The 27305-nt window shown below is 44.1% G+C and overlaps 1 protein-coding gene across 1 annotated transcript; it reads left to right on the forward strand.

Annotated features, from left to right (window-relative positions):
* Positions 1-1625: 1625 nt before the first annotated feature.
* LOC129342555 (matrix metalloproteinase-17-like) lies at positions 1626-25638 on the forward strand. The gene is made up of 10 exons (XM_054998384.1): positions 1626-1870; positions 4884-5016; positions 5939-6116; positions 9977-10260; positions 13467-13643; positions 15550-15640; positions 18087-18169; positions 19489-19641; positions 22063-22320; positions 24236-25638. The coding sequence occupies exons 1-10, from the start codon at positions 1646-1648 to the stop codon at positions 24532-24534; spliced, it is 1881 nt and encodes a 626-aa protein (XP_054854359.1). The 5' UTR covers positions 1626-1645; the 3' UTR covers positions 24535-25638.
* The last annotated feature ends 1667 nt before the right edge of the window (positions 25639-27305 follow it).

A 27305-nucleotide genomic window follows, 5' to 3' on the forward strand; every position in this document is an offset into this window, starting at 1 on the left:
GAGGGTCCAAGAATATGTCAGATGATGGCTCACACACTCGAGCATGGCATGCACGTTCCTATTTGGCAGACTGCATGATTGGTCCTCTTTGGAATTTTATCTGAGCAACTTGAGGACCTAGATAAACCTACTTGAGCACTATGGTTATCTTTTGAGGCTCTGCTTCAAGCGGCCCTGCTTTCTGAGGCTAGACCAGTGGCAGCCCAAGTGAGGGCCCTCTCGATCATAGTGCAACAGCAAGTAATAGTTGATTTAAGTTATATGTTTGTTTATACGCTCCTGCTCTTTTAAGACTGAACTGTGTTGCATTCTGGCAGTTAAGTTAGCAAACTTCAGTACTGAAATTATGTTAGTTCTGACAGGGGCCCTTTTCACACTACTTACCTGCTCCCGGAACGTTGCGAAACATCGCGCAAAAAACACGGAAGATAGCATCTTCACGCGAGAGTTTTGCACGACATCGCGCAAAACTCTCGCAAGAAGACGCTATCTTCTGCATTTTTTGCGCGATGTTTCGCAACGTTCCAGGAACAGGTAAGTAGTGTGAAAAGGGCCAGTGTTTTACTTCATGTTTAGTATATGCTTAAGAAATAAAAGTCAACATTTTCTAAACTTCCTGCCTTTCCCTCTTATTGGAGTGTAACAACAGTGCTGAAATTATGGAACTTCCTCGCCAGGGATACTCGTTTTCCCCCATCACTGTCTTCCACCAGTGGGTGAAGACTTCTTTGGTTTCATCTGACGTTCTCTCAGTGATCCCTTCTTCCTGCCTGATGTTTTAATTTGCAACCTTGTGTTTTATATATGGATTTTTAGCTCCGGGTTTTCTACGATGTATTTTTATCATGCTTGTTTTAATTGTTAGCAGCCTTGGTGTTAATTGTTAACACAATTCTGTGACTCTTGGTGCCCTAAATGGGGCAGAAATGTGGGCTATAAATGTAAATAAATAAATGGGTGGATGACAGTAGCTGAATAGGCAATCCAAATGGAATCCCTGAGCAAGGAATCCATCCAGTTAATCTATATTATAGGTGGTGTGTGCTTTTTCTCTTGCACTGGGCTGGAAGGGGAAACTTCCATGGAAGGATGTTTTTGCTGCCTGTCTTGTTAAGATTCAGGGCGTGATCGAGTGGAGTGCAAGTGGAGCGCAAGTGAACAGGGAGGAATACATGTGAGTCTGTTCACCTGCCATTCAAGTGTCATTCGTCACTTCTAGCTTGGCCCTTAGAAAGCAGCCCTTGAAGTCACACAGGACTGTAAAATGTGGGGGAAGGGATGACTTTGCATTGCAGATGGAGATGTGATTTGCTAGGAGGAAGGGCATCGCTTGTTATGCTGGTTGCATGTCTCCATATTGGGAATTTTCCCTTTGTCCTGACCAGGCTGCCAGAAGAACTTTGATCCATATCTATTTCTGCCATTCCCTTCATTCTAGTTTGGATGTCAAAGGAAATGCTTGCAATTGGAGAAATCTTAGTGTGTCTGTGCCCAACTCCTAACCCAAGGAACAAAATGGCAATGTTTCTAATTCCCCATCTTGGACTTGGAGGAGACTGCAAGATGTTCCAGATGAAATCAGCAAGGTCTGCTGAACTGTGAAAACTTGTTTGAGGAGTCTTTTTTGCGAACCCCGGCAACGTGGATGCTCATGAAGGCAGCGTGTGCTAGCTGGATGGAGACTGGAGGAGTGTATTTTCTTAAGAAACATCCCATGAAGAAGCACCACCTGTTGGTACATGGGCAAAGGACAGGGCTAGTAGCTGCCTCTGGGTACCTGGTTCGGATCTTGCTGCTGTTGCTGTTTCTATCTTTGCCTTCATATGTGCTTCCTTTACCCACTCCAGCAGATGAAAGTGGAGAGATAGTGGTAAGTCATTCCCGGAGCATGAAAGAATCAAAAATTGACAGTATCTTTACCCAAAACAGAAAGTTTGTCAAAGTAAAAAAAAAAAATCTGATAGTTTTGTTCAATCCCCAGTCCTCAAGTAGTCCAGGATGGATTTTAGAAGGACACATAGTTAGCTTTGTTAAGCTAATAAAGAATTTTGTGCTTCCTTAATGACTTAATGACTACTGAATGTATTACAAGCCTTGCATACATATGACCAAGTGGGCTCTGACTCACAAAAAAGTATGCCATAATACAGTTATGAGTCTTCAGGGTGGCACAAGAGTCTTCTTCCATTGGAGGAGGGTGTGCTGGAATACTGTTGTAAAATTTTTCTTTACCAAATGTACAGGTTGAGCAGGTGTTATGGAGGTGGAGAATAAAGCACACAGGCAAGATGGCTCCAAAACAATATCAGTGCTAACTTTCCTAATGAAACTGCTTTCTCTTTCAACTTCTTTTCAATATGTACTGCCAAACAAAATTGGTTTCAGCATTATTCCACCACGCAGAAGGGTGCAATTCAAAGATATGGCCTCTGGCAGCTGCTAATTACAAAACAAAAACAAAAACAGAAAGCACCGGAGATGTTTCAGCATCTCGACTGGCTTGATCCCGAATCTATAGTACAAACTACCTACGTGTTCTGAAATGTTTCTTCTCAAACGATGAGTGTTAGAAACTTGATCTGTTAAAACAAGGATTGTCAGTATTACATGATTTATGTGGCTCATACAGTTAAAATGCTTGGGCACATCTTCAGGTTACATTTTAATGTGTCAAACTGTGGCCCAAATGACACATGAAAGGATTCCTAGAGGTGGAGTTTAAGCACAAAAAGCAGATGCTGCAGAGAGGACGGATAGGGATAGGAGCTGTGGTTCTGGGGAAGAGAGGGTTAAGCCCTCCACTCAGGCAGTTTTCCCAGTCAAAAATTAACCCTTGGAATGCTTTCAGCATACCCTATTTATTTGATAGGCATTGGCTTTTCCCTACTTTGCTGTTAAGAAAAAGAAAGGGCCATCTTAAATTTGCTTGCAAATAGGGTTGCCAGCCTCCAGGGGGGTGGCTGGAGGTCTCCCAGAATTACAACTGATCTCCAGGTGACAGAGATCAGTTCCCCTGGAGAAAATGGCTGCTTTGGGGAGTGGACTCTATGGTATGATACCATTCTGAGACCCCTCCCCTCCCCAAACCCCACTCTATCCAGGTTCCAACCCCAAAATCTCCAGGAATTTCTCAACCTGGACTGGCAACCCTACATGCAAATTACAGTTAAATGCTGTAATAGGGAAAAATCCCTTTTGTGTATAACCTTTTTAAAAGGGGGGGATCATCTTATATTCAGGGTCACCTTCCTTCCTTCCTTTATTTATTTATTTATAGTCTGCTATCCCCGCAAGCAGGCTCAGAGTGGAAATACGACATATAATTACATATAATAAAACATATAATAAAACACTGGTAGCAATCGTATAAATACTGTACTAAATCCATTCTAAGGCAGCTCACATTGCATCCCACATCTCAAACATCATCAGGGTCTGCTGGGCAGGGTGGCTAAGGTTTAATAAATAAAGAGTTGGGGGCACATATCCCCCTCCCCCATTGGGAGGGACCAGTTAGATGATCTGTCTGTCTTAACCACCATAAGCATGGTGGAACATCTCCATCTTACAGGTAGGGTTGCCAGCCTCCAAGTAGTGGCTGGAGATCTCCCGGAATTACAACTGGTCTCCAGGCCACAGAGATCAGTTCACTTGGAGAAAATGGCTACTTTGGGGGGTGGACTCTATGGAATTATGCCATGCCAAGGTCCTTTCCCTCCCTAAACCCCACTTTATCCAGGTTTCTCCAGATTTCACTCTCAGATCTCCAGGAATTCCTGCTTGGAGCTAGCAACTCTACTTACAGGCCCAGTATGTTCTAGAGAGTATAGTCAGAACCGGATCTAGGGTTGCTGATTCCCGGGGCAACCCTAGTCTGGCTGCATGCATGTGCTTCCAGCGCGGTGTGATGATGTCATTTTGGTGACATCACGCAGGGCGGCGGAGGCAGCGTGCGGGACTGGGAAGCCGCCCGTGCCATTCGCCTCCCTGCAGGAGAGGGGGCAGCTGGCCGCCCCCTGTCCTGCGGGGCAGGCGCATGGTGCGGGCAGCCTTGCAGCCCTCTGCGCTGCCTTTTGCCTGCACCGTGGGACGGGGCGGCTGGCTTGCCGCGTGCCCACTGTCCTGCAGGGCACCAGCAACCCTAGATCTGGCTCTGACTATACTCTCTACTGGGCCTGTAAGTAGGGTTGCTAGCTCCAAGTTGGCAAGCCAGCCGCCCCCTGTCCCGTGGGGCAGGCGAAAGGCAGCGCAGGAGGCTGCGAGGCTGCCCATGCTGCCTGCTGCGCGCTCTGGCAGCTGCTCCCGGCACCCCCTCCCTGGTGGCGCCGGGGGCAGACTACCCCCCCTGCACCCCTTGATCCGGCCCTGAGTATAGTTTGGCTCTGAGTAATTGAAAGTAGAAATTAGGACAACGTGCAAGAAATTGTCATCTCTGGCTGGTATACTTCATAGATTCTTTTTCTAGCAGAGATCAGTGCTAATAACCATAGCAGAAAAGTCTGCAAAATATGTAAATCAGGTGCACACAGTATCTATTTTTGCTTTTTATACAAGACATTTCATTTGACAGCTTCTTGGCTGATGCATTAGAATTAAAACTTCTATGCCCATTTGCTCATCACATTTTTCATATTTCACGCTGTGCAGGTATAGGCCTTATTGCTTGACTAACAGTGCAATCCTAAAGCAGCGTTATGGCCTCTTAAGTCCGTTCAAGTCAATAGGCTTAGAAGGGTGTAACACTGTTTAGTATTGCACTGAAAGTTCTCTATGAAGTGGCCCTGTACCAGAAAAGGTTGGAATCCCAAACTATAGAATGAAATTTTTACTAATATAGATGGAACTATACTGACCTGTATCCTCCACCTGTGACCCTTGCCTAGGAATGGCTGACACAGTATGGATACCTCCCTCCGGCTGATCCAGTAACAGGCCAGCTGCAGACCTGGGAGGCTGTGACCAGTGCCATCCGTGTAATGCAGCGCTTTGCAGGCATTGCTGAGACTGGGATTCCAGGTATGGGGTAATCACAGATTCCTGAGAGTTCCTGCTAGTTTTCCTCTGGTACTCTAAGCATTGCATGTATACCTTTGTCAGAATGTTCCCTGATGGATTTTATTAATAATGTGTGATATATCATTGGCAGGGATTAATATCCCCTGCTGGAGACTAGTTGTGCAGGAATTCATACTCTGTCAAGAAGACTAGAGAATCTCTCTTTCATCTGAAATCTAGTTCTTATTCAAGTGGTAAATCTGTGTCTTGTCCATACCACTTCAGTCAGCAGGTTGGGGACACCTAGAGATGGGCACGAACTGAAATACGAACCAAAATTAAGCACGAACCAGGCCGGTTCGGGAACCACGGTTCGTCAGATCCCATTTCTGACGAACCACCACAAACTTTTAGGCTGGATCGTTGGGTTTGTTTTTTGGTTCGTCACTGCAGACAGCCTGGTGCCAATCAATCAGTTTCCTAGGCAGCAGGGGATGGACTTCCTGCAGATCTTCTGCTCACCCAGAAGTGAACTTCTGCTGCCCCGGAAGTGATGGTTTTCTGACCTGGATGTGACGTTTTCATGAACCAAATGAACCGGTTCGCTAACCAGGAGCAGGTTCGTGAAAGTTCGTGGTTTGTGAAATTTGACATGGTTCAGTTTTTTTTCTGGTTCGTGCCCATCTCTAGACATGACCTTCTGTACAACAAACATTTCCCACCACAAGGATGTAAGAAAGAAGAGCTCTAGGCTAACCTCCTCCTTGATATACTATTCTTCTATAAGTGCAAAGTTTTCATTTGTTTTGAGGAGCATTCAGTAACACGAGCAAGCTGAAATGGTACAGCCCAAACCTGACTTTACCATCTCATGGAGAACTGGGCCTGTTGTTGTGTGCCATGTGATTCGGTCTGGCTTTTTTGCCTCCTTTCAATTCACCAGATGATGCCACGTTGGCTCTGATCCGACTGCCTCGCTGTTCATTGCCTGATGTTGTCACCGACTTCCCAGAAAAACTCCCTTTGAGGAGAAACAGGAGGAGAAAAAGGCGAAAGAGAAGAAAGAGCCGGGGCAGGCGGAATGCAGGCTCCGTTTGGACCAAGAGGAATATCTCCTGGAAGTAGGTATCCCTATTTCTGTGTTGGTTCAAAACAAATCCCATTTTGTAATGAATCCAACGATGCTCTTCCATTGGTAACAGTTTGTGTTCGAGTTGTGATTGTGAATGACCCAATTTTAGTTTTCAATACAAGACCATAGCTAGCCTCCTGATGCATTTATTAAAAATAAACTTTGGTATGAAGGCACGTGTCCACAATCTGATTTTGTGGATTGCTCAGTATTTACCTGTCATGTGTGGCTTTGGGAAGGAATTATATCTGAGTTCAGAGTTCAGATAATCTGAGCTAGGGCTGTTTTAGTGCAATCCTGCATGGGTCTACTCAACAGTAACTCCCATTATAGTCAGTGTTGCTTACTCCTAGGTAAATGTGCATAGGATTGCAGTCTGTGTTCCTTTCCATGTGTGGTTTGGTTAATTGCTGGAATAATATCAAGCTGGCTTTCCTCCAGGAATATCTTTCGGCAAATAACCTGCTGTCTGTTTGTGGTGCAACATAATCTGGATTACATCAGTTGATCAGTGTTAGAAGTGGAAAGGTTGGGAGATATATGCCCCTGTTTTCACAGTTGCAATTGTACTAGATGCCCCTTTGGTTATTTTAACAAAACATCAGAACACAATTTGTCTCATAATATAGTCTGGAGAAATCCGTTCAAAATTATCCAATCGTTCAAGTGAGGCAGTTAATTTTTTAAAAAATGGAGTCATTAGCATGCCTTGTCGGGAATCTTCATGGATGCATTTAACATACTGAAGTGCATAAACTGCTTTTCTCTCTTCTGCTAATGAAAATGCAACTTAGGGGCCTTGGGATGCTGTTTGTTAAATACGTCCAAAAATACTCCTAGCAAAATACGTTACTGGCAGCATTGTCGCAATATGGAATAAAACCTTATGCGAAGTGAAATCCATCAAGGGGATTTCAGGACCACTGCTGGGCTGTGTATAACAAGCTTGTAAGTCCAGAATGTTGTTCGGACACATGCAGAGTAGAAGATTAACCGAGGATTGGCCAAACAAACCAATCCAACCCTTCCAGCTCTAATCCAGCTCTGTTCAACCTTTGGCTCTTGCATAATAAAATTAATAAGGGCTCCAAAAGGCTGAGCTACTGTACGGTGTCATTGCATAGATGGAGAGATGGAGAGAAAAAGAGAACTAGCTTTGTGGGGTTTATTGAATGGGCTGGAGCAATATAAAATACTCAAAACATCTATATGTAGGGCTTTTTTCAGCAGGAACGTGGTGGAACAGAGTTCCGGCACCTCCTGAAAATGGTCACGTGGCTGGTGGCCTTGCCCCCTCTAAACTCCCCTCTGTCTGGACATCAGGGGGCAGGGCCACTGGCCATGTGACCATTTTCACCGTGGGTGATTTGAACATTAAAAAACTCCCTCCTTGTTCCAGCTGACAAAGTGATGTCATTGTGTGTTCCTGAGTTCCACCAGCTCTTTTCCCAGAAAAAAAGCCCTGTCTATATGTATACATGTCCCTTTTGGGGGCAGGCATAGTGCAGCAGGTGGGTATTTTTCTGCAAGAACAGATACTTGGGACTAAATCTGAGGAGGCATTTAGAACTCAGGATCTTATACTGTTATTGTTGATATGAGCTGGAATAAGAAATGCAGGCTCTCTTTTAAAAGCAGCTGTTCATTATGGGCTTGAATCCAAACAGCCACGGCCGGAGGAAAATAGCCAGGCAGTGGTCCTGTTCCACAAGTACTTACACAAGAATGTGGACAGTGCTGTAACAGGGAGGTTCTGCAACATTGCTTAAACGTCTGCATGTGCAAAGAGGTTGAGCAAGCCCTTCTGCAAAAGGAAAGATGTCTTCAGATTTAGTTTTCGTTCTTTTAGTGTGACGTGTAAAAGAGCCCTGTGGAGTGCCAAAGGGCACTCCAGCTCTGTGACAATGAAACAGAGAAGAAGAGAAACTAGCAAAGGCCATAGATCCAGAGGAGTTAGCCGTGTTAGTCTGTAGTAGCAAAATCAAAAAGAGTCCAGTAGCACCTTTAAGACTAACCAACTTTATTGTAGCATAAGCTTTCGAGAATCACAGTTCTCTTCGTCAGATGCACGAAGAGAACTAGCAAAGGCCAGTGGACTGTGTGGATTTAGACTCAGTCTATCTTCACAGTTGACAAGACACTAAAAACAGCCTTTGAGCCACATATCAATGTTTGTAATGTACAGCAGGGGCAGGCTGGGAAATTCAAATGGCCCAGCAACAAGCCAAGCTGAGTGGTGCAAGAGTCAGCCGGCTCAGACCCAGCTAGCAGCACTGACGAGGGGCATCATCTAGGAGTGTCCTTATCAAAGTCCCCCATGTTGTCTGCTAGAGCTGCTGTGGTGTAGTGGTTAAGTGGTCGAGCTGTGAACCAGCACTCTGTTGGTTGAATCCCACCACTGCTTATGAGCTCAGCAAGTGGCCTTGAATGAGCCGCTCCTTTCAGCCCCAGTGACATTGTCCACTGCTCTGAGTGGGACCCTAATCTGTCTAGAAGAACAGTATAAAAGTGCAGTTATTACTATTACTATTGTTGTTGTTGGCTGGTGGGGGAATGGGGTCATTGGATTGGTGTTGTGCTGGTGTACAACATCACTTCTGGCAAAAACTGGAAGCAGCATGATGATGTAGGGGGTGACAGTGTAGGATTTGCCCAAAACTCTATGGAGCCGTAGTGTTTTCGTGAATTCTAGAATGTTGCCCCCTGCTATCATGAAGTTACTTCTGGATTTTTGCCACAGGTGACATAATCAGCCAGCATCGTGCCAGTAAGCCTGTCCCCACCTCTCAAATCTTCCCAGGGGTTCTAGTTGATGACCTGCCATCGCTATCATAATCTTACTTGTTGCCTCCACTGGTGTTGCAGGAGGAGGCAGCTGGTTTGCTGACTCTCATCACTGTTGCTGCTGAAGGGCTAGAGCAAAATGACCCCAGTGCTGTTGGTGTAGCTCCAGGAACTTGGCTCTGCTAGCTCCTGGCCACCAGCATCCGTCCAGGGCAGTGGCCCACCAGAAATTTGCCCAATTAAGTTAAGTGGCCAGTCCACCCCAATGCAGGACAGCATGTGCAAGAGAAATCAGATGTCTACGCCAGCCATCATAAATTTTATATTTGTGATATAGACCAGCTGAAACACAAATCATGTGTAGAAAATCCCCTTCAAGGTCTGCAGTCTTAAGCTTTTACCAAGTCGTAAGTCACTTTGGAATCAACAGGGTTTACTTGCGAGTTTAGTCAAAGCTCATGTGTAGACAAAGTCCTCAGAGTCACCACTAGGGGGTGCTAGCAGACAAAAGGGACTGAGTATGAGGGGCTAGTTGGATTACTGGGGCGCAAGATTCTGCTGGCCACTGCAGGCTTTGAAATAACCAGAACGTTAACCAAATTAACAAGGGGAAAACTATATATATCAGGAATTCAGAAAATATACTCCACGAAATGCAGTTGGGACTCAACATTAATATGGCAATTTAACATTTGCTGGTGCACCAAAAGCATTGCTCAAAACTCATGAGAACTGTAACAAAATGCATAACTAAATAGCCACAGTGGACTTTTTATAGTGATGCACCCATTTAGAATCATCCAAGCTCCTTGAAGGGTGGGAACTTAAAACGTTGAGACCTAGAGCAGTACAGTCAGATTATTAATGGAATTTGTTTCTGAAATGTCTTTCTAGCTTAACGTGGCTGGAAGTCATAGGGTGTGCCTTTTAGTGACTACTGTTTGGTTCTTGGTTGTCTGAATCCATCCCCGGTCCCAGGTCGTTTCTGAATGTCTTTCCAATATGTTTCAGGCAAAACAAGACGGGGAATTTGTTGGCTCTGTTGAAACACTGTCTCTATCACAGGGTGAAGACCTATCCACGCGAGGCCCGTCTTAGCCGAGAGACTATGCGTGTGCTGATGTTTTATGCCTTGAAAGTGTGGAGCGAAGCCACACCTTTGAACTTCCATGAGGTGGGCAGCCACAATGCGGACATCTCTGTGGAGTTCCTCCAACTTGACCATCACGATGGCTACGCTTTTGATGGGCCAGGTGGGATGGTGGCTCATGCCTTCTTTCCTGGAGACCCCCAAAGAGCTGGCAATGTCCATTTTGACAGTGATGAAGACTGGACCTTTCGCTCACCAGGTGAATTGACTTTTGTGAGGCAGGAGAGTTACTGTGGACATGTGCCCTTACCGATGAAGAAAATGTGAGCTCATAAGGACGGGGATTTGGATTTGTGCTCCCAGTTTCCTTTTGGAAGGTTTTTTTTTTTTTTTGAAAATTTTTTTTATTGGGTTAGAACATTTTTATTTTTACATTACAATCAATTTTCCCCTAATTTTTCGTTTCTAACCCCCTCCCTTTCCCCCCCTTTTGTTGACTTCCAACAGCTTTCCCACCCTCTGTCCCTTTTCCCTTACTTCTATTAAATTCCTCTGTCTAAAACAGATATACATTCTCCATTATATTAAGCAGTGCATCATTAACTCCTTTAATTATTATACACCCAAACTATACGTCTTTAGATAAACAATTTATCCCATTTTCCAGTTTTGAATAATTCTATATAAACCTATATATCATAAACCATAAAAATTTCCCACATTTAAATCAAACAATTTGATTTGTTCTCTATATATTACTCATTTCAACTTTTTATGGTAATTCTATATAACTCCTCAGATACTCAATCAATTTAACTCTTCTATACATTCAGTTTGGTGCATATAAATCTTGTCAAAGAAAGAAAATATTGTTAGTTAGTCAATCCTCATGTTTAAACCTTATCATTAATTATTCTCTATCAGTTGACCTATACATATCTATATATATCTCAATCAATTAATCTAACTGCTTATAAATTCACATTTCTCTTCCTCCCCCGGTAAAGTCACCCCTCTCTTTTATACTTTTATTATATTTCAGTAGTTCTCAAACTGCCACAGTTTTCCTCCCACCTCCCATTTCTTCTCCAGGTATTGTTTCAGCTTCTCCCAGTCTGTGTTGAACTGCCCTGAGTCCAGATCTCTCAGTTTTCTTGTCATCTTGTCCATTTCAGCCATATACAGCAATTTGTAGATCCAATCTTCAATAGTTGGTACTTCTTGTACTTTCCATTTCTGCGCATACAAAAGTCTAGCTGCTGCAGTCATATAAAAAATCAACGTCCTATGATGGGCTGGAATTCCCTCCATTCCCAAGTTTAGCAGCAGGAGTTCTGGGTTCTTATTTATTTGAAACTGTAAAATTTCACTCATTTCTCTTATTATTTCCCCCCAGAACTGCCTAGCTACCTCACACGACCACCACATATGATAGAGGGAGCCCTCATGTTTCTTACATTTCCAGCATTTATTAGAAGTATTCAAATTCCCTAGCGCAATCTTCTTTGGTGTCATGTACCAACGATAGATCATTTTGAAAATGTTCTCTTTAATATTAATACATGTCGTTGTCTTCATTGTAGTTTTCCACAAGTATTCCCATGCCTCCATTGTTATTTCTTTATTGAAATTTATAGCCCATTTCACCATCTGTGTTTTAACTATCTCATCCTCAGTATACCATTTCAGCAATACTTGGTATACCTTGGATATTCTTTTCTTGTCTTCTTTAAGAAGGGTCTGCTCTAGTTCCGAGTTCTCTGTTCGTATGCCCCCTTTTGCAAAGTCTGAGTTGTATAAGTCTCTAATCTGTCTATACTGAAACCAATCATAGTTAGGTGATAGTTCCTCTTGCGTCTTTATTCTAAGTTTAGATACTTCAATCTTAGTTATTTCTTTATACGTTAAACATTGTTGTTCATTATCCACAGCTCTCGGATCTATCACCTCATATGGAACCACCCACAAGGGGGTTCCTTCTTGTAAGTAAGTTCTATACTTCTTCCAGATTGTAAATAGACTTCTCCTTACAAAATGATGCAGGAACATCGAGTTGACCTTTACTTTGTCATGCCATAGGTATGCGTGCCATCCAAAAATTTTTTTATATCCCTCTAGGGCTAATAGTTTCTTATTCTTTAATGTCATCCACTCTTTTAGCCAAACTAGGCAGATTGCATCATGGTAAAGTCTCAGATTGGGCAGTTGCATTCCGCCTCTCTCCTTTGCATCTTGTAAAACTTTTACTTTCACTCGAGGCTTCTTGCCTGCCCAAACAAAATCTGATATTTTCCTCTGCCATTTTTCAAATTGTTTAGAGTCTCTGATGATTGGTATTGTCTGTAACAAAAACATTACTCTTGGTAACACATTCATCTTAACTGCTGCAATCCTGCCCAACCATGACAGGTTCAATCTATTCCATTTGATCAAGTCTCTCTCTATCTGAGTCCATAATTTTTCATAATTATTCTTGAACAAATCTATATTTTTTGCAGTCAGCTCAACTCCCAAGTATTTCACCTTACTAGTTACTTCACAATCCGTTGTTTCCATTAACAATTGTTGTTTCTGCTTAGTCATGTTTTTGCATAATATCTTTGACTTCTTTTTGTTAATGAAGAAACCTGCCAAATCTCCAAACTCCTTGATCTTGCCTATCACTTTTGGCATGTTCTCCAGTGGGTCTTCTACAATTAACATTATGTCGTCTGCAAATGCTCTGACCTTATATGAGTAGTCCTTTATTTTTATTCCTCGTATTTCCTCATCTTGTCGAATTTGTATCATCAGAATCTCCAATACTAAAATGAACAACAATGGAGATAACGGGCAACCTTGTCTTGTTCCTTTACTAATCGTCAATTTTTTGGTCAATTCATCATTCACTACAATTGCTGCAGTCTGGTCTCTATAGATTTCCTTGATTGCTCTGACGAATCTTTCTCCCAGTTGTAGCTTTTCCATAGTGGCAAACATAAAATCCCAGTTTAAATTGTCAAACGCTTTTTCAGCGTCTACAAAGAAGAAACCAACCTCTTTGTCACAACGCTTGTCGTAGTATTCAATAGCATTGATCACTGTCCTTAAGTTGTCTCTTATTTGTCTGTCTGGCAAAAAGCCTGCTTGTTCCTCCTTTTGGAAGGTTTGATGGATAGGGCTTATTCACACTCAGGATGGATCTGACTGACAACCATGTTTGTGGGGCAGCTTGGCTTGGCTTACAGCTTGGCTTACATTCTTGCAGCTTGGCTTACTTGTCTGGCATGATTAATCTGTAGATATTCTTCTGCAGCGCTTCTTTTTTGGGGTGGTGATGCGCAGTCTTTTGGACAACCTGCCTCGGGGCAAGTGGTTTGTCAGGATGGGCTTTTATCCTTCCCGTTTCCATAACGGTCTTTGCTGTAGCTTCTCTCATCTTATGCTTTTAACTGCTTTTAACTGCTTGCTCTCATGTTTCAGCAGATGACTTTGGTACTGACCTCTTTGCAGTGGCTGTTCATGAGTTTGGACACAGCCTTGGCTTAGCACATTCACCCTCCAAGCACTCCATCATGCGCCCCTATTACCAGGGACCAGTGGGAGACCCACTGCAGTATCAGCTCTACTTGGACGATCAGTCGGAAATACAGAAGCTTTATGGTATGTACGGCAGCAGGATATTTTACTTACTTAGGTTTAAAATATTTATATCCCACCTTTCTACAATGCCCAAAGTGGTTCATAAAATATAAGCATGAACAGTTAGAAGAGAGAGAATAAAGTACATCAAGTTAACTGCAGCTCCTGCAACACACATCGCCACCAGCTGCCAATTACTGATATTCATTAGTTGCCTCCATCAAAGGCGCATCAAAATAATTCCATTTTGCGCTTTTTACAGAACAGGCTGTTCCAAAGTGTGGATGCAACTACCGAAAACCAGCGTGCCTGAGTTGTAACAGAGCAGACCTGCCAAATAGAGGGGTTGCCAAAAGTGAGCCACCTAATTACTTTAGTTGGTGCATGGGATCATATGGGGAAAAGTGATCTACTAGGTATGTGGGTCCCAGGCCATGCAGGGCTTTAAAGGTATCACAACTAGCACCTTGAATTCTGTCCAGAAACAAAGCAGTGAAGCTGCTGAAGCACAAATGTAATATGATCATACTAATATAAACCAGAATACCAAAAGGATAATTTTTAAAAATACCAACATAAACCTAACAGTATCCTAACAGTTTCCAAGGGCAGACCCAGGGCTTTTTTTCTGGGAAAAGAGTTAGTGGAACTCAGTGGTGGAACTCAGGACCGCACAATGATGTCACTTTGGGTCAGCTGGAACAAGGGGGGAGTTTTTTAAAGTTTAAATAGCCCTCGGCGAAAATGGTCACATGGTCTGTGGCCCCGCTCCCTGATCTCCAGACAGAGGGGAGTTTAGATTGCCCTACGCGCCACTCAGCGGTGCATAGGGCAATCTAAACTCCCCTCTGTCTGGAGATCAGGGGGCGGGGCCACTGGCCATGTGACCATTTTTAAGAGGTGCTGGAACTCTGTTCCACTGCGTTCCAGCTGAAAAAAAGCCCTGGGCAGACCTATATATACCGCATTACAATAATATGCCTTGAGGTTACAGTGGCATGAATAAGCGTGGCAAGGTCAACATGATCAAGATAAAGGGGCCGTTTGGTGTGCTCGAGCATCACTGTACTAGGTCAGGGCATCGAGCATCACTGTACTAGCTCATCTCTGTTTCTCTAGATCAGTGATACTCGCTCAGTGGCTGGGGAGCCACCTGTGACTTTTTGACGTGCCACTTGTGGCTCTTCTGACAGTTATATCAAGGATGTGCAGATGCAGGGATTCTGTGTTTGAGGCTGGGTCAACATATGCAGCCGAATAAGGTGGTGGAATGAGGCATGCTACTGTTGAATGCTAGCTCATAAAGGGGAAGGACAGCCCTAGATGTTCAGAGGTACTTTGCTAATTAGGAGGGCTATACTCTATATTATTGTTTGTGCATGTTTGGGGTGGCACAGGGCATACAGTAATTATGTGGCTTTTTTGGTTGTGCGTCACAGGAATGAAAACCAATCTGAAATCTGTATGAACCAGAAATCTTTTGAAACAGATTCTTGTTCTTTAGCAAGGATGTCTTGGGTAAATCAAAAGGATACCATGCTTATGTCTCAGACTGCTGTGCTGGTACTGAAGATAAATCAATGAACAGTGGAAACAAAATCTTTAATGTTTACATTTCAATATAGTTTTGTAATGTTTGTAAGTTTGCTAACGTGACTTGTGGTAGTTGTAATATGTACAATCTGAAGTACATCAGATCCAGATTTTTAGCAATTGCTTAGTTTATCTCCATTGGATGGACCCAGGCAAGCAACAGATTGTGGTCTGTGTCACTTTACATTTCCACTTCTGTTTGATAAAGCCTCTCTGCTTATACCGACTAGCTCTCTGCATGTTCCGGAGTCCATATCATATGATTCATGCTTTTAAAAGATCTTATATTCACTGATTCATTCTCTCCTTCCTCCCTTCCTCGTTTTTAATTCAGGGAGCAGAATTCTTCATTCCACAGAGAAACCAGAGGCAACCTCACTGCTCCCAGATCTGCTGTCCATGCCGCATGATTTCCCGGCTCTAAGGTGAGAGTGCCTTTTATTCATGCCTCCTAAGTACACTGTATCAAGTATACCTTGATTTATGTGTGCATCATTCTGTTGACTCCAAAGTAGCTCACATGAGCACATGAAGCTGCCCTAAACTGAGTCAGACCTTTGGTTTATCAAGGTCAGTATTATCTAGTCTGACTTGTCCCAGATTTTAAAAAAAATGTCTTTTGACATCATCTTCTACCCAGGGCTTTTTTACTGGGAAAAGAGGTGGCGGGACTCAAGACCACACAATGACGTTACTTTGGGTCAGCTGGAACAGTTTTTTAAAGTTTAAATCACCCTAGGCAAAAATGGTCATTTGGCCAGTGGCCCCGCCCCCTGATCTCCAGACAGCGGGGAATTTAGATTGCCCTCCACACCACTGGAGTGGCGCGGAGGGCAATCTAAATTCCCCTCTGTCTGGAGATCAGGGGGCAGGGTCACCAGTCATGTGACCATTTTCAAGAGGTGCCAGAACTCCATTCCACCCTGTTCCAGCTGAAAAAAAGCCCTGCTTCTACTTGATTCATTTAACTGGAGGTGCCGGAGACTTGAACATGGGACCCTTTACATGCCAAGCAGATGTTCTGCCACTGTGCCATAGCCCTTCCCAACTATTTTATTATTTATTTTATTTTTATTTATGTCATTTATAGTCCGCCTTTCTCACTGAGACTCAAGGCGGATTACACAGTATGAGATGAGTAGAATCGGTATCAAGTGCATTTCAATACAGTATCAAGAACATTTCCATGAACTGTACCATAGGGTAAAGAGATACAAGTTTAAAAGACATAGTATTAGCAAGAATCCAATACAGAGTAGAAGAAATACTGAAGCAGAACATAATCAATTCTAGGACGAACGTTAGACAACATGGAGCACTGGTGGTACATAGGAGTACATATTTAAAGCAGCAGATAATATGTAAGGCAATATAGTGATGAAGTCTATGGTCCCTAACTCGTTAGCAAAGCATCTGAGACCCCATCCCTACAATACAGCCCTCCCATTTGAGTAAAGAGCCTTTTTGAATAGTTCAGTTTTGCATCATTTACGAAAAGCCAGGAGAGTGGGGGCTCTTCTGACTTCTTCAGGCTCTTAACTGAGTCTGCAGGGGTCAGATGAACTCCATCAAAAGCAGAGAGTACAATGCCCTTCAAGATCTCTGCCTTCCCAACAAGCATGACTTCAGTCTTGTCTGGGTTCAATTTCAATTTGTTGTTTTTCAACCATTTCACCACGGCTGTCAGGAAGCGATCTAAGATTTCTACTGCATCCTGTAGGGACCTGAATAGCGAGATACAGAGCTGGGTGTCATCTGCATATTGATGAGTTCTTCTAAAGGCTTTACATCAGATGTGATGCTGCAAATGACTTCAAAGAAACAATATTCCCGTAGTGACACTTGAATATTCACTGTTGTGACATGTCATGCCATGTTCAGGTCATCCTTTCAATTTATTGCTTTGATACTAAACTAAACCTCAAATATGGAAAGCTAATGAAAAGGCTGATTTTAAAAATGCTGAAGATTTTGGGTATATGAACCTCTGCTAAGATTGCATGGATTGCATTGGCCCATTGGAGTATGAATAAGCAAGGAAGATGGTGCAGGTTTACTAGTTCGTGGAGACCATGGGGGAAAAAGAGAATGAACAGCATGTACAAATCTTCCTTCCTTCCTGAAAGTGCTATGTTCCAGCAGTAGAAACTGATGATGCTGCTGCAACTGTAGAAAATAACGTTTTGTCAAATTAAATCCGTACTTCTGTGTTTCTGTGGGTCAGGCCAACAAGGTGCAAAAGATCCATGTATAGGGTCTTCTGAGTTTTAAAAAAAGCTAATTAGCAGCCTTAGGCAGCTGCTTTGAAGATTCAGGAAGGAGAAGCTGGCAGGAAAAGTGTTTTATCCCCTTCCTCCCATGCCTCTTCCTTGTTGTAAAAAGGGTCTTCAGAGCTGCCATTCCCTGCACAGGGGGAAAAACTCCGAAGTTTTCCCAAACTTTTCCCCACTGCTGCATTAGAGGGATGTGGAAAAGGCATGGAAGGAAAGGGCTTTACACACCTTTTCATCCCACAAGCCTTCTCTGATCTTCTAGGCCACCACTTGGGACTGCAATGCTAATTGGCTTTTTTAAAAGCCTGCAGGAGATCTTTATTCACATCAGACCTCACTTCGATGCTTTTCTCTTTTCAAAGAGGCTGAAGGTAGCCCAGTTGAAGCTGGATGTGGCAGTTAATGCTGTATACCGATAGAGTAAAAGGTATTGTTTGCTCTCCTGGAAGCGTCTGCTTCCCAGTATCCCATATGAGTGATGTGATGGTTACTGGGGAGCAGGAGGCCAATATTTCGTCCCCATTGATCTAGTGTCTTAAAAAATAAAAAAAGATGCATATTGTATAGGCTGATTGTCATTGTCATTTCTTTTTTTCAGGTCAGGGAAGGAATTCCCCGATCGCTGTGCCTCCAATGTTGACGCTGTTGCTCAGATTAGAGGGGAAACGTTCTTTTTCAAAGGTTTGCAGCCTTATGTCCAGCAGTTTCTAGGTGTTCTTTATGAAGGGAGGGCCAGGGACTGACATAAACTAGCCTTTATTGATCGATTAAAACAATTCTACCTGTCTTTTGGCTCATGGTGTCATTTCTCCCAAGGTGACATACAAAAATGTCATCATACATCTCCCCCCCCCCAACCCTAATATATAATAAAAACATGGAATTAAAATCCAAAATAGAATACTCTAGCAGTATACAAGGTGATTTGTATCCCTCATGCCTTAAATTATCAACAAAAAAAATCATTCAATGAATGATTTAAATAAAATATTTACATTTTTCCTAAACAATGTTCAGTTAATCTAACCAGTGAAACATGTTAAGTGGCAGCTAACTAAGAATATTTACAGAGCCTAAATGGATATTCAAGGGTTGCTGCTTTCTCTTTCACTTATGTCTCTTCTTCATTGTATTCTACCTATCTAACCTCCTATCTTTTTATTGCCCTCTTCTTCAGTGGAGCTCGGTGCAATGTGCATGGTTATCTTTTCCCCTGTTTTTATCCACACAGCACCTCTTGTGAGGTAGGATAGGCTTGAGAGAGTGCAACTGCCCCAAGATCACTCAGGGAGCTTCACAGCAGAGTGTGGGTCTGAATCTAGATATCCCATGTCATAGTCCAGCACTTGAACCTCTACGTTAACATTGGCACTAGTGCGATGAAGTGGTTTGAGTTCTTCTTTTGACTTGTCTGTCTCAGCCCAGTCTCATGTACCCACTCATCTCCCCTGCCCCAAACAAAAAGTAGCAGAGAATCCAGAACTTTCACTCATTGTCTTTGATAGCAATCCCTCTCTGACTCTTACCTGCACAGTATTGTGGGCATTTTGTCAGCGATAAAATAACTGTGCCAATGCAGCAAGTGAAGCAAAAAAATGCATTTTTCAGTGCCCCCCTTTAAAAAAAACACATGCTTGGCACTCAATCCAAACTTGATTGTTCAATGTGTATATTTTAAAGGGGCAAGTGTTCAGAAATACAGAGACGCAAATCATACCAGATGGACAGTGAGCGAATTTTGTACTCTGGTATAGATACATTAATAATAATAATAAATCCTATGAGCTTCTTGTGGTGATGGTAATTTGGCAACTGAGGGCCAAGCTACACATGACGAATGACACTTGAACGGCAAGTGGATTGACTGGAGGGCAAGTGAACAGGGAGAAATACACTTGCCATTCAAGTGTCATTCGTCATGTGTAGCTTGGCCCTCAGCAGGTACTTCTTCCAGGTGAGATTTCATCTTTCTTTCTCCCATCCTCTCCCACCTGTGGCAGGTCAGTATTTCTGGCGGCTGACCCAAGGGCGGCATCTCACCTCTTTGCGCCCTGCTTTGATCATGGGCTTCTGGCGAGGCCTCCCTTCCAGTCTCCGCAAAGTAGATGCTGTGTATGAGAGGCACACGGACCATCGCATCCTCTTCTTCAGTGGTAAGAGGTTCATGCGTGAGGTAATGCAATGCCCCACTCAGAGTGAGGTAGCCAGTTGGTTCTGGAAATGGTGTTTATTTAAAGCATCTGTATCCTAACTTTCTACCCATATAAACAATTTAAACAGCCATGCTCCCCTCTCCCTGCGCCCCTCCCATTCTATTCAAATGCTCACCTCCCCCCATGCCCTGTGAATTCCCACCCCTGCCCAGAGTTGCAGGGGGGGCAGGCAAAGGAAGCAAACTGCCCAGGAGCATGACAAGTGAGAGGGCCTGAATATACTGGTTCTTGTTGCCTAAGGTTAGTGGACAAAGGAGGTTGCCCCTGTGTGCTCTTTGACTCTGAGACCCAAGCTACAAGTGACGAATTACACTTGCCTGGCAAGTGAACAGACTCACGTGTATTCCTCCCTGTTCACTTGCCATTCAAGTGGAGTGCAAGTGAATGGCAAGTGAAAGGGGAGGAATACACGTGAGTCTGTTCACTTGCCAGGCAAGTGTAATTCGTCACTTGTAGCTTGGCTCTCAGAGCAGTGGTTTTCAGAGTCAAATAGGAAACCTATTGCCTATCTATTGGATCAGGATTTATGGTTATTAATGAACTTATTGCCATTAAGTATATGTGCTGAATCACAAAATAAACGTATTATGTTGATGTTCCATATGCTTAAAATGCTACGTTATCTACTGGCAGTATTGGGGGGGAGGGTGCAGGAGGAGGTCCCCCCAGATGTCTCTCCGTGCCTCTCCCCCCTGCAGTCTTCTCAGTTGCTGGGAATTGTGTGTTCCCAGCATAATAGTAGGGACAGGCAGCCGTATGGTCTCTCTCTTCTTCAAAGAACTTGCTCCTGCCTCTTTCCTGCCTGTTTCAGGTTGATGTTGTCCAAGGAAGGTAGGGGTACCTTCAGGTGTGGTTAGGAAATCTCCCAGAATTACAGATCAGTTATCCTGGAATAAAACGGGTGTTTTGGAGGGTGGATTCTGTGGCATTATACCCAGCTGAGGTCCCTCCCTGTCCCAAATCCCACCATTTTTTCCAGACTCCACCTCCAAATCTCCAGAAATTTCCCAACTTAGAGTTGGCCACCCTAGGTACTTCTCTTACAGACAACTTGAAGTATAATGTCCTATCCTTATGAAAGGAGGTATAAAAACATCCTCAGATACTGCTACTTAAGCTTACTTGACTTGGTTCAGAAGGCCATATTGCAGAGAAGATAATGTGCATTCCTCTCCATGTGTCTGGCACAAATGTGTATGCTTACTAGGAATAAGTGGAGTCTGCTTCCAGTATACATATTAAAATCACAAATGCATGCTTGGGGAGGCGAGCAGTCTGCTTAGAGAAAAATGATTAACAAATACTGTTGCTGGGATGGTCTTAGCCAATGGGAAACAGGCATGCTTGGGGGTGAGTACCTGTGGCCCTACTGCCCCGATGGAGTTTGGGCTGCCCCTTGCTTGGCCCCAGCAAGATGGCAGTGGTCCCATCTTAAACTTTTCTCCAAGCTCTAGAATTCCTAAGACCACCTCTGTACTACTGATTGTATGAGCATACTTATGCAAGCAAGAAATGTATACATCCTGAATTGGGGCTGTGGCTCAGTGGAAGAGTCTCCGCTTTGCAGACAGATAGCCCCAGGTTCAATCCCTGGCATCTCAGTTTCAAAGGACCAGGCAGTTAGAGACGAGAAAGATCTCTACCGGGAACCCTGGAGAGTCGCTGCCAGTCTGAGTAGGCAATACTGACCTTGAGGGTCTGATTCAGTAAAAGGCAGCTTCGTGTCTGTGTGATCTTTATATTAAAATGCAACTCAGAAATTGCGAAGCACCTTCCCTAACAGTCCTAAGAAAGCTGTAGTGGAGGATCCATCCCCAGTTATGGCAGGAACATCTGAGTTTGGTGATTTTTTTTTTTAACGAAATGTTTCCGTTTCCCCATCAGTCCTTTCCCCATCTTTAAAGAAGAGAGAAGCTTTTGCAAAAGCAGCTGGAGTAATTGCTGTTCAGAAGACAGTAAAATCTCGTTAACTCGATACAAGCCTTAATCCTTTTATCCCGCCCTTCTTTCAAGGAGCTCAGGACAGTGTATGTGGTTTGCCCCTATTTTTTCCTCACAACAGCTCTGTGAAATAGGTGAGTGTAAGAAAGAGCAGCTGGTCCAAGGTCACTCAGTGATAGAGTAGATACTTGAAGACAGATCTCCCCTCGGGTGTTGTGAGCACAGTTCTAGTATCCCGTAAGCCTTTCAGCAAGCAAGACTAGAAAGTCCTGCCGGCCTTTTAAAATCCAGTATATTATGAGTATATGGAAAAGGGATATAAATCCACACTGCACCCCATGTGTTCTGCTGGGTAAAACAAGCCTCCTCCTCCATTTCCTTGGTTCTCTTTACCGATCATTATCTTTTCCCCTACTCAAGGACCTCTGTACTGGGTATTTAAGGACAATGGTGTGGAAGAGGGTTATCCTCGCCCCGTCACAGACTTCGGGCTGCCACAGGGAGGTATTGACGGCGCCTTCTCGTGGCCTCTAGAAAGGAAAACCTATTTCTTCAAGGGAGAACTCCACTGGTGCTATGATGAAGCCACAGGTCACATGGAGGAGGGCTTCCCTGCCCAAAGAACACCCTGGGAGCAGTTCCCCACTTCTGTAGATGCTGTGCTGAGTGAGAACGATGGTGAGTTTGTGTTTGTCGCTGTGTCTGTGATTTACCTTGCTGCGCCTCTAGTTTCTCACCATGCTCACGTTTATCTGGATCTGCCTGCAAGCCCGTTCAGCAGCAATGAAATATCTTTATGAGCCCCCAGTCTGTCCAAATCTTTTCTTGGGAGTGTGTGATTCTTAGAAAGCTTGCCCTGTTTCTGGACAGTCCTGAGAGATTGACGTCCCCAGGGCTTATTTCGAGGGGGAACACGCAGTTCCCCATAGAGGTCACATGACAGGTGGTCCTGCCCACCTGACTCTTGGCCATTTTGGGCTTGTTTCAGCCTGGATTGGGGCCGAAATGGCCTGGATCGGGCCTCTGACAGGTGGTGGATCACTCTCCCACTCAGCAGTGGCCTGATCCTGACCATTTTGGGCCCCTTTTCGGCATTTTCAGCCCCTTTTTGCCATTTTGGGCCCAATTTCGGCACTGAATGGCCAGGATTGAGTCCAAAACACAAGGACAGGTGATGTCAGGGGGTGTGGCATATGCAAATCAGTTATGCTAATGACACACTTCCAGCGATGTCAAGGGGCAATGAGTTATGCTAATGAGTTCCTCCCGCTCTTTCTCTACGAAATGACCCCTTGACGTCTCTAATCTCATAAAGTCCCACAGAAGAGATCACCTACGACCATGTCTTTAGGAGGGTTTCTGGCACTACTTTAATGATTTAGCAAAATAAGGAAGGGTGAAACCGGCAAAAAATCAAGATGTCACATTGCAAGTCGTTCTGCACCTCTTTCATTTTATGGACTATTTAAATGTGTGAAGCACAAAGCTCCTCCTCTCTGAAAAGTCCTTAATTTACCCAGTTAGAAAGCCTCTGCCCCTCAATTTAATCTCTCTGTCTGGGAACTAAGAGTTAATAGTTTGTAGGTATATCTCCCCTCTTACTATTTTATAATCTGCTTCTCAGTTGGCTGCTTTTCTTTGATTTCCCCTGGGTGAACAGCTGCATGGTAAATGCAAGTCCACTGCCCTCTTGCCGCTGAAGGTTCAAACAGATGAGATCCTTCCATAAAATGCCAATTGCAAGCTTCTGCAGCCTCAGGGCCAAGCTACACATGACGAATGGCACTTGAACAGCAAGTGTATTTCTCCCTGTTCACTTGCCATCCACTCAATCCACTTGCCATTCAAGTGTCATTCGTCATGTGTTGCTTGGCCCTCAATTTGCCTACGAACCATACAGGGAAAGGAGATGGTGTCTGACCCTTCAACTGCCATTCAGTTTTGCAATTTGAAACAATGCACCTGCTTTGTTGTTAGCTAAAATACTATTAAGAAAGCAGGGATCTTGAAGGGTTAAACACTCAGGTTGCCAGGTTGTCTGGCAACGGGTAGGAGCTTGGGAGATAGGGACTTGGGGGGAGGGGCGGTCACTGGTGTCACATGCGCCATAATGTCACTTTTGGGGGAAATGGAAGTGACATCATGTTACTTTAGGAATCACCAGAAACACTACAGTAACACCATAGAGTTTCTGGTAATTCCTAAAACTACATAACATCACTTCCACGTTTTCACCAGAAGTGATGTCATTTAAAAAAAAATTCTCATGCCACTGCTTGGGGCAGTGGTGGGCAAAAAGGGATTCCAGCCGGTAGCCTGCCGCCATAGCAGGAGGCCTGGCAACCCTATTAAACACCCTCTCCCTTCTGTCCATGGTCTGGAGGCAACGGAGTCTGCACATGGTTGTAATTTTCCTCTTATACCTAAGAGACCTGAGAATGGCTGGGGTGCCCAGTGGGCAATTGTTTTCTTATGTAGCTCCATTTCCTGCTGCATCAGACCAGTTCTATCCCCACTTCATTCACGCGGACAGTTCTGTTCTCTTAGGCTACACCTTCATTCAGTGTTGATGGCCTCTCTTGTCTTACTGCAGGAACAGTGTTTGCCTTTAAGGGCAGAGAGTACTGGAAGTATGACCACCGCAATCTTAAGCCGCAGGCAGGCTACCCTCGCTCCATAGCCAAGGACTGGCTGGATTGCCCAGGGGAACTGTATCCTCCCAGGAGCGTGCCCACCAGCCCTGCCTCGGGAGCCAAACTCCGGCCAGACTTGGAGGGTCCACAACTGGAGGTGGAGCAGTGTGTGTGCTTTTGTTCCGCCTTTCGAACACTCTGTTCTGCTAGACTCAATTGCCTGCTGATAGCACTCCTAGCACTCCAAGATTTTGCCTAGGAAGGGCGAGCATTTCCTGAGCCCTGCTCTACGAGTGGCGTTTACGTCACCTGCCAAAAAGGGTCATGTTGCACAGACAGGGCATGAAAAAGAAACAACCCAAGGGAATGGAAAGTGGTGTGCAGCAGGGACGGAGACTGAGACTGCAGGATTTGGAGTGCGGGCTCCATGCATGGTGGGAGACGTTCGTCAGCTACAGTTTGCTACAGATGAAATCCAGAGGGAAGCTGAACCTTAAAGGAACTGGCAACTTCCTGCAGAATACAAAAGCTTCAGCAGGATGCATGGAACTCCCACAAGAGCTGAGAAAGATGCAAGTCCAGTGGCACCTTAAAAACCAAGAACTTTTCCTGGGTATGAGCTTTCGAGAGTCAAGCTCCCTTTGTCCGATAACAGTAAAGAGCCGAGAGAAGACCATTCTCCATTTTGACAACCAAGATGTTGGTTTCTGAGCAGCAAGAGTCCTCCTCGGAAGACCGTCCTCCTCAGGCAGGGCCCAGGGGTGGCCTCGTGCACTTACAGGCCCTTCCCTTTGAAGAGCTGATGCATAGAGGCGAGCAGCTCTATGTAAGCGATTGGAACTGGGAACAGACATGCTTTTTCTTTTTTCTTTTTAGAGGAAACCATGAGTCACTTTTGCTCAGAGGGGCAATGCAACAGCAGTTTCATTCTGTGGTTGCTCCATAAGCACAGCTGTGGAATGATTCAGAGCTGCTTGCCAAGGCCTGTCCAGCTTATTGACAAAGCGCCATTGTAGCCTAAAAACCATAGAGACTCTTGTTGAAAGAAAAGCAGTGCCTAAGGAATGGGGTGGCAGCGGGCAGTTGCAAGATTCAGAAAGGGAGGCAGAATGTGTCAATCAGCTCCTCATCCCCAGGCACTCCAGACTTCCTGTTATTAGCAGAGACTGTACTGCTGCTTGGGATGTCTGTAAAATGCAGGTGGGGCTCCCCCCTCCTAAACACGAGTGGAGGTCTGTGGCCTCTTACTGTTCACATGGGCAATAAGAAACAATCTGGACAGAGGCACAGAAAGGGGCCTCAAAGGCCACAGACTCTATTGACAATTATTACAGTAACATTAAATTATGTGCTTTTTTCCCTTTCCAGTTTGGAATTGTTTTAATTCAAAATAGTACTTTAAAAACCATATAATTAGCTCGCTCGGAGGCTTAGTGAGGGCAGCAGATTAGGCAGAACAGCATCGTTGCAGTTTTTAATAGGTTGCAGGCCAAACACATTCAGACACTGAAAGCTGCTGGTAAAGGAAGGAAAAACAAGAGGCAGCATGTTAATCTGGCCAACACTAGTCAGCCTCTATTTTTTATATACATCCTGTCTTTATCCTTATAAATCTCCAATCATTCTTCCCTCACTTCAGAATTTACTACTACTCACAGATCACATTCCAAACGAATTCCTTATTTTATAGTTTTAACTTCACCTATTCTCTTCAAATGATTTTTTTTTTAAATGGGGAGCAGTACAGGGGCATATCTTTGGGAGCCTGCCCAGAGTGTAGAAATTACTTATTATAGCATTGTGGGTACAGTTCCCAACACTCTTAGAGGAGCAGAGGCAGTAAAGAAAGGAAATACCTTGTTGCAGCCATCGAAGCATAAGAGAAAATAGTGTTCATCAGGGCTTTTTTTCTGGGGAAAGAGGTGGTGGAACTCAGTGGGTTGCCCTTGGAGAAAATGGTCACATGGCTGGTGGCCCCGCCCCCTGATCTCCAGACAGAGGGGAGTTTAGCTGCTTGGCTGAAAAAAAGCCCTGGTGTTCATAATTAGGAGGAAGGTCTGTTGCATAAGAAGGGGTTATTTACACATGGGCATGACTGTGCAAGGGCCTCTGTACCCCTCAGTGTGCAGAGCAGATGAGCATCAGCATATTGGCCTGCAGGAGGAACCCAGCGTGTGAAGCGGCCTGTGTTTCTGCAGGCAAATAAAACAGCCTTATTCACTAACCCATTGCCTCTCCTCTCGTACCCCTCCCCTTCTTTCCAGTTTAAGATAATGACATGGTATCTATTTCTTGTCTTCCCATCCTGCCACAGATGGGGTTAAAAATGGTACTTTGGGGCAATGTTCTTTGCCAAAGCACCTACGAGTTGCCAACAGCTTTTTATGCTCCTTCCGAGTTTGAGAATTGTTTTCGTAAGTGGAAAAGGAAGAGAAAAACTCCTATCTATATCCCACCAAGAAACTCGAGCTGATTCCAGGTGGAGGGTTTTTTTTCACCCATTTCAGCAAATCCACCCCCTGCTCCCCGCAATGTTCATGTTCAAATCATGAACAGCTAGTTTTTTTCTGCAATTTGCTTTTTAAAAAACTTGGGGGAAAGATATTTTCTTGCATGGCGTTTTTGGGATGATCTTTTTCATCTATTTGCAGAAGTTGGTACACCTTCTCTTTAAATGAAAGAAACACCCCTTTCTCTGAATTCTCACACTGAACAGTATTGTGTTCTTGTAAACAAAACTGAGACTTTTTTTTTTTGGAAGAGAGGTCAGGGCAAGGTTATAATGCTGTTAACTATATTACTACAATACGAGAGGCAAGCGCTTTTGAAAAGTTCCTTAAGTGCCCTCTCCCCATCCTCCAAGCATTAGGGAATCAATTAGTCTTTTCAATCTAAATGAAAGCAATGGAACACTGAGTACCTTCCAGTAATTAGTATTATCAAAGGAGTCAAGTTTTGCATTATTCTGGATTAGAATTCTGCATGCAGTCCCCAAAAGATGGGCACAGAATCCTGGTGACAATGGGCAGG

This window comes from Eublepharis macularius, chromosome 14, assembly GCF_028583425.1.
Source record: "Eublepharis macularius isolate TG4126 chromosome 14, MPM_Emac_v1.0, whole genome shotgun sequence".
Classification (NCBI taxonomy): domain Eukaryota; kingdom Metazoa; phylum Chordata; class Lepidosauria; order Squamata; family Eublepharidae; genus Eublepharis; species Eublepharis macularius.